The sequence below is a fragment of the Ctenocephalides felis genome, unplaced genomic scaffold (genome assembly GCF_003426905.1).
Source record: "Ctenocephalides felis isolate EL2017-DRISC unplaced genomic scaffold, ASM342690v1 CF-g0.4_SCAFFOLD_03573, whole genome shotgun sequence".
NCBI lineage: Eukaryota > Metazoa > Arthropoda > Insecta > Siphonaptera > Pulicidae > Ctenocephalides > Ctenocephalides felis.
This window is the reverse complement of record NW_020539727.1, coordinates 5,001,650-5,010,341: the sequence shown is the minus strand read 5'-3', so window position 1 is coordinate 5,010,341 and position 8,692 is coordinate 5,001,650. Positions and strand designations below refer to the sequence as shown.

The following is an 8,692-nucleotide window of genomic DNA, read 5'->3' as shown; positions in this document are numbered from 1 at the left end:
AAAAATCAAAAATAAATTTTTTTTGTTTATAAACATTTTTGCATTCCTTAGAGAAATATCATGTATGTATGCGTTTATGCGTATGTATGGATACAGGTTTTCGTCCGTGATTTCGGGCGTCCGGATATATCGATTTGAATGATTCAAACGACATTCGATTCCTATTGATAGAGAGACGGGCTGATTAGTTTTACGCAAAGGCATGTCCAGCCGTTTTGGAGATACGGGGCAAAGAGTACAGAAAACAGAAATAGAGTTTTTTGAGAGAATGAAGCATCCGATTCGAATGATTCAAAAAATACTCAATTTGTAATGATGGAGAGAAGTGGTAATTAGTTTTTAGCAAAGACAGGTCCAGTTATTTTAAAGATACGCAGCTAAATGTGCAAAAAATAGCAGTATTTGAGGGAACGGAGTATCTGAATGATTTGAATGATTCAAAAAACTTTGTACTTGTATTGACGAAACGAAGGTTTTTGGTGATTTTTTTTTTATTTCAAAATAAAAAATATTAAATTCATTTTTTTTAATTCGAAAATATTCAGATTCTAATTTCAATTCTAGCTAAAATTCTAAAGCTCACTTATGTACTTGTAATGAATAATTTCAACTTTGCAATTCAGTTTATATAATTTTTGGTAATATGAGATAAGATTTTTGATTCTAACTGCGCCTAATGGATTTCAAATATAATTGTCGGTGCATTTTTGATAAGCAATCATCTTTTTCTTATTTTTAGAAATATACTATATTAATTCTTTATTCTGCTTCTAATCTGCATTGTACATTATGAAATGGAAAAGTTAATTAGTCATTCGTATATCAGCAATGAAATCACTATAAAAGGTTATCTAGCAAAAACTAAATGTAAAAAGGAAATGTGTTTCGTTCTGTTCCTAAATCATCTGTGTTGCTTTTCCAAATTATATGTCGTTAAACATGACCTACATATATCGTTATCGCTTCAATCAGCTTCCTGCAATTGCAAGTAATCGTTTGGTATGCAGATTTCCTTCAAAATCATTATTCAGAAAATTCTATTAATAACATTTAAAATGCTAGATTTGAAATTATTTTAAAGGTCATGAATGATGCATGCAAATAATGTATTCAATATTTTATTTTTAAGCAAAATGTTTTGGCAAAGCAGCAATATATTAGTTGGAATAATGCATTTTCTATATTACGCTTGCAATTTGTATTTTATAAAAACAAACTATATTTTTAAATAAAAAATATAGTTCTGTAATCTATTTGACTTATTTTAAAACCCAAAATTTAACCCTTGTTTCGACGTTTGCTCAGGAACAGCTGAACCGATTTTATGCAACTCGATAAGGACTCGCATCGATTTGTTTTGCGCATTGATCGGCCAAACCGTTTTCTTATAACTAGTAGAGAACAGCAAAAATTTTGGTTTTTAACCGAAAATTTCGAAAATTCAATAACTTCTCCAAAGGTACCATTTAGAAATCGATCTTTCAACGTGATTTTAAAATATATAAAACTGATTGGTCTTACACAATCTAAAAACTAACACTTTCAAATATCAATACATACAAATTTAATGTTTTAAACCAATGATTCCCAAAGTGGTCCACATAGACCCCTAAGGGTTCATAGCAACTTTCAAGGGGTCCACAAAATGAGGATCCACCGCAGTGGATATTATACATCATGTTAAAATCTATTTATTTACGTTAAACGATAATATAATATATAGATTTATAATCAATTTTCTAATAGAGTAGGCAATATTTAGACATGAACCAAAAAGTGAACAAAAAACATTACACATGGCACACATTGGCAAAAAAATACGGTTTTAGAGACTGTTTTAGAATGTATAGATACTAAATATAAAGGTTTAATAAAGTGTAACATAGATGACGCTTATTTAACTTTTTCGGTATCTCTGATCCTATCAAAAATCAACAAGGTGCTTACGCCTGAATCTCTATAAAAAGTCATAACTGCATAGAATTGAATGACAGGACTCACCAGGTTAAGATCATTTTCCAACAAAATCTGAAAATTGGCATTCTAATGTACAAAATCCCAATCCTAATTTGTATTAATGTTGGTTATAAAATTGTTTTTTTTTTAACTCCTAAAGTTGCTGTGATATAAGTGACTAATTATCAGTAAATTGTCAAAACTTAGAACTAGGAAGAGCTCGGCCTGGACATTTAAAAATTTAAAATAGTGTTTTAAAATAGTTTAAAACTAGTTGGTTTGGTATTTAGCCTTGAGGCAAGTTACATGAACTTCCCGATATGTGTAAATTATTGACTCAATCAAAAAAAAAAGTATAAATAATATACTTCATCAATCCTACTTTAAAAAAACGATAATAATTTTAGCAAAGTTTGACGAATTTTTGCAATTAAACTACTTGTCGTAATACCGTAATATTACAGTAAGTTATATAAGACCATGATGTATGTCGCCAAAAAAAGTTCCATGAATATCGGCTTAAATTTTTTTTTCAACAGTTAATTACAAGAAAACGGCTCGGTAGATTTTCACCTAAAATTAATCAGCATCATTCCCAAATGATATCTTTCGAACAGTTTTTGATTTTTTAAAATCGGTTCGGTAGGATGAGCTTAAATGTGGACGAAAAGTTTAACACTTTTTTTCAAATTGCAAAGAAACGGCTTGGCAGATCGTCACACAAAACTGACAAACGATAGTCCTCACCGAAATACATCAAATAGCTTTTAAATTTCTAAAATCGGCTCAGGCGTTTTTGAGAAAACGTCGATCAAAGGTCTAACTTTGACAAATGCCAAAAAAACAATACCAATTTTTGCAAACTTTGACGAATTTTTAAAGCTGAACCTGTTGTCGTAGGGCCGTAATATTTTAGTATGATATAGAAGACTATGGTATCTACCGTCAAAAAAATAATCATAAAAATCGTCGAATTTTTTTTTTTAAAAACTTTATTACAAGAAAACGGCCCGGCCGATCTCTACCAAAAACTAATCAGCACGATTCCCAACCAATATCTTTCGAACCATTTTTGAATTTTCAAAATCGATTCATAACTGCGGGCTAAAACGTGGACGAAAGAGTTTTCACTTCTCTGCTATTTACGAAGAAACGGTTTGGCCGATCGTCGCACAAAACTGACAAACAATAGTCCTCATCGAGATACATCGAATGGCTTTTAAATTTTTGAAATCGGTCCAGCCGTTTTTGAGAAAACGGCGATTTACGGCAAAAAATCTGTTGGTGCACACGCACACACACACACACACACACATACTTTTTCCAAATTTGGTCTCATTCGATTCAGAATGGCTTGAAACGTCGAGAAAACATAAAATTAGCGAATCGGATTTTTTGATGAAAACATAAACTTCTCCTTCGGGAAGTTAATAAGGTGTTTTTAGTACCATGCATTTTGTTATGGTAATATTAGGATGTCTCATGTGGATGGGTTGCGAGTTCAGACCTCTGCTGTGGATAGCCTGATATCGTGCAGTAGTGATGTTCATTTTGAAAATAGAGATGAGAAATATGTTTCTAATTGAAACTGCCCATTTTTGGGCACTTTGGTGTGAAATGGCGATGAGAAATGTTCACACCATTCTTCTCCGAATCGAGTTGGAGTTTAACTTAACCCACGGAACTGCAGTACTAGTCATTATTATTTTATTATTTATTATTATGATAAGCAAATAGTGAGCGCCACTTTTCATTAAATTTCCGTAGGGTTAGTTATAGTAATGGGCCAAAAATCAAACACGAAGATTTTTGCTTATCTTCACGTTTCAGAGATTTGTGAACATTTTGGCATACCTCATAACAAATGTATGTGCGTGTATTACCTCATAAACATTCAATTCCTAGTGATCAGGAGACGTGGTGATTAGTTGTTAACGAAGACAGGTCCAGCGGCTTCGAAGATATTGAGCAAAAAGTGTTAAAATGTCCGTTTTTAAGAGAACGGATAAACCGATTTGAATAATCTAAAAAACATTCGATTCATTATAAAGGGTAGAAGCGGTGGTTAGATTTCGACAAAGGCAGGTTCAGCCGTTTCGGAGATATAGTGTTAAATGTGCAAAAAATGACAGTTTTTGAGAGAACTAATTTGAGTGATTTTTAAAGATCTTTCTGCTTGTGTTGACGAAACGATTGCTTTTAAGAAAGGTTTTTTTTTATTTAAGTTTTTTTTTTTAATTTAAAAAAATGAAAACATTCAATATTTCTCATACGGTAAGTTCTAGCAATTTGTTCCACCACTAGTTTATTATTTTTAATTGCACTGAATGAAAGCTAGGACTGCGTTGAATCGCACAGATTTTAAAATGAGTTTTAAAAGAATCGTATAAGTTCATTCTTGAAATCTTTCTTCTTAATGTTTCGCCCTATTATTAGACGTTGTTAATATATATAGACTTATATATCTTTTGGATATAGGCATTTTCCTGAGAAGACGTGTTACATTACAACACAAACAAAAGTTCCAAAGCAAACTGCCTTCCATAAAGACATCAAAATCGACCTATATATAAAATTGTCACATATTCTTGACATATAACGTGACATGACATTTACGGCTGCTGTGGTCCAATCTTTTGTTCCTGATGTGACATTAGGGACCTTATATTTTAGCAATATACTTTATTAGCAGAGCAACTATTCCCTGGAGTATATTACATGGATTATTTTATGATCAGTGACTTCAAGGGACAAAAATGGTTGAAAATTATACATGATATTTACTTTGCAATTATTTGGTATTTAATAAATTATGTTAATTAAATAAGTTAGTCTAATGTCACATTTTAAAATTTTTGACTCCGTTAACTTAATGTCTGATATTAATTTTCATAGCCTCAACGTTTGATTAGATAAATTGAAAAAATAAACAGAATAACGGCAATATTTCTATGCAGTTTTGTTTACCATATACTTTGCATAGTAAAAATAAAGATGTTTTTGCAGCATTTTATTTCTTTGCTGCGAGGATAAAAAGTCTCGGCGCAATTTTCCAAATTGTTTTATATATCCATCGTCAAACTTGTTGAAATATACGAATAAAAATATTACACGCCTTTATTTAATTAGAAAAAAGATCAGAAAAAATCAGAAAACTCGACAAAATGCAATATTTCTAATATAATAAGTTTGGTTATTATACTGGGCATAATAAAAATTTAAACAAAATAATATCTTATTCGAGATGAAAATGAAAGGGTGTTTGTGCACTGAAATGTCCCATTTACAAATTATTACAGAAATCCAGAAAAAATGCGATATTGGTCATGAATATTTTTAATATAGTTGTGCACATGGTGGTACTATAAAACTTTATGACTAAGTATTTATTTTAGTGAAATGATATCTAATAAATTGGTGTGGTACTAACGTCGTATTCAAAAAGGTTCTACTCCTTTTTTATCATTCAGTGTAGTCATAAGAGCATTAAGATATTTTTACCTTTTCATAGGGTAAGTTATTGTAATCGTCCAAAAATCGAAATTGAAAATTTATGCATTTCTTTACGTTTTGAAGGTTTCTGAACACATTGGCATACCTCAGAAAAAATGGATGTGTGTGTGTGTTTTGTGTGTATATATGTATGGATATAATTTTGTGTCCACGTTTTCGGGACGAACGAATTAACTGATTTGAATGGTTCAAAAAACATTCGATTCCTATTGATAGCGAGATGTGCTGATTAGTTTTTGGCAAAGGCAGGTCCAGCAGTTACAGAGATAAAGAGGAAAGAGTGCAGAAAATACGAGTTTTTGAGAGAACGGAGCATCCGATTTGAATGATTTAAAAAACATTCAATCAGTAATGATTGGGAGAAGTGGTGATTAGTTTTTGGCAAAGGCAGGTCCAGCCGTTTTGGTGATGCCGTGCTAAATGTGCAAAAAATGGCAGTTTTTAGACAACTAAGCATCCGATTTTAATGATAAATAAAACTTTCTGCTTGTGTCGACGAAACTATTGCTTTTAGGAACAGATTTCTTTTTATTATTATTTTTTTTAATTACCAAAAAATATTTTTTTTAGATATCGAAAATATTGCGAATTTTAATTTTAATTCTAGCTAAATTTATATAGCTCACTTATATACACTTCAAATAAATAATTTTAACTTAGCAATTTAGTTTATATAATTCTTATAAATATTAGGCAATGTCCTCAATTTTAAATTCGATTGATTAAGTATTGTTTATTTACTTTTCTGTAGACACAAATAAGTTAAAGTATTTATAATAATCTATTTGAAAACCTTTAATATTCCTCGAATTTTTCATTACGGTACGGGAAGTTTCAGTAATTTGTCTTAAGACACGATGCCACTCACCACTAGTTATAAATTATTATCGTGCTTATACCAACTTAAAATATTTTATTAAATTAACTGAAGAAATGCAATATTGCTAATGCAATTTGCTCTAAGAGAAGAAGTTTGACATTAAAAGTGATGAACCATATCTTGCTTGTTTCTGCGAAATTATCGATTAACAACCTCTGCCCTATATAAGGGTCGCTGATATAAAACAAACTTGTCCAGGGCATGTTTTTAACCCACATACTCCCCAGAGTACGATAAGAAGTTATAGCTACAATGATATAAAACTCTCGAGAAAAAATCGATTCCGTGTGTGTATTTTTTACTTTGATGTTTTTACAAGACTCGAGGACGGTATCGATAATCTTCTGTAGAAATGCCAAAGTAAAAAAAGAGTGCGCGTAAGAGTGCTACTGTACAAGATGGCATTTAGGTAAAAATAAATACATCATATAACAATTTTGAATAATGTTTATTTGTAATATAGTAATACTAGTGATGCACACATTTGTTAATGTCAAACATTATACACATTTATATAATGATAAATTATAAATTGTATATTTATAATAGTATTAAAAATATATATATGATATTTAAGAACAATAATGTAACTAGTCATACTTCGAATATGACATGATCGGTTTGTCACTGTAATTAACATTTAGAAATGAACCTTCATTAGAGAAATGAAGTAATTGCTGATTAGTGAATTATGTTAAACAACGCCTAAACAAATATTGTTTTCGCAACTTCACTCATCATATTAATGTATTTGAAGAACTTCATATAATTAAAATTTACATACATTCATTGACTGCTTGTATTTTTTTACTTTTTCGCTGACGATATAATCTCATTCTTTGAACAGCTGTAATATCTGTCTTGCCTAAAAAATATTTTCCATTTTAATAACTTTAAAGATTTTTAAAAACTACAAATAATATAGAAATAATTTCTACTCAATAAACTTACGTTTAGTATACGGTACAAATGTTTAATTTGTTTTATTATTTTCAAGAAACAGGATAAAATATTCTTCTGATTCAGGTATTAATCATTAAATCAAGATTTGTACTACGATGTAACTTTAAAATACTTTTAAATACTTTTTTTTTAAATTTATCTATGCCGATTTTCTTGTTGATGTCTGTACGCATACAACGACGGATTTCTATTCACATGACACGACGACTAATCACAATCGACCCGTATTGAAATGATTTCATCAAGAGCGAATAACATACAATTCTGGCGTAACTCAGTTCCGTTGCATTTGTACGGATATACACCCTAGTCACGCCTAAAGAAGTTTTACTTCGAAAACTGATTTATAGGAGATCAACTAAGTTTTAGTATTTTCTCACCTGGTTAATAGTTTTTAATTCCAACATAAGGATTATAAATAAACAACTTAAATTAAAATTAGTAATCAAAAACCAGCACCTCAATTTAAAATAAAAATTTTCAAAGATTTATTCAACCCTTAAATTATTTTTTATGATTACCAAATATGAAGCAGCAATTGAAGAATATATCGATCTATGTCAGAATTAAAGGTTGAATACTTAATTATTACTTTCTTCGAATAAATCAAACAACATAAATAATTCAGAACTGACAAACAGTTTCCAAAATAATGAATTCAACGATCAAACTCGGCATATCTATTTTATATTTTCGTATTTATTTCTGGTGTCGTCTTATACCCTATCTTTAGAGGATTTCTAATTTCAAATTAAATACTTTTACTTATTAAATAGTTCACTCAAATTCAATAGTCCAATAAATTTTATAGATAATAAATTACACTCTTTCAAAAACATGAGATGTGAAAAAATTGAACTAGTTGAAAGTGGCATTTAGCCTTAAGGCAAGTTGCATGAACTTCTCGCAATGTGTAAGAATAGACTTAATCAATCTATATTCAAATTTAGATATTTTGATAAAATTTACAACTGATTATTTCAAAAATAAAGTTATTGCTTTTAATTAAATGTGAGCATTGCGATTTCGAATAGAATTTTCTGAAACACATTTAAATTAAATATAATTATATTAATTATACTGCACAGACACGTGCAGTATAATTAATTTAATTAGAGATCTAAAAATATATGTCCTTAAATAAGTAGCTCATTATTAACTTCCCGTAGGGTAAGTTATTGTAATGGGCCGAAAATCGGAATTGAAAATTTTTACATTTCTCGACGTTTTGAAGGTTTCTGAACGTTTTGGCATACTTCAGAAAAAATGGATGTGTGTGTGTGTGTGTGTGTGTGTGTGTGTGTGTATGTATGTATGGATACAAATTTTCGTCCACGTTTTCGGGCGTACGGATCAACCGATTTGAATGGTTTAAAAAAC

The 8,692-nt window shown here is 30.0% G+C and overlaps 1 protein-coding gene across 1 annotated transcript in view; it reads left to right on the top strand.

Moving 5' to 3' along the window:
* Window positions 1–939: 939 nt before the first annotated feature.
* LOC113389439 overlaps window positions 940–8,692 on the top strand; it is a 29,129-nt gene continuing 21,376 nt past the window's right edge. The window contains exon 1 of the mRNA XM_026626472.1: window positions 940–988. Within this exon, the coding sequence (XP_026482257.1) occupies window positions 940–988 (49 nt within the window). The remainder of the gene's footprint in view (window positions 989–8,692) is intronic.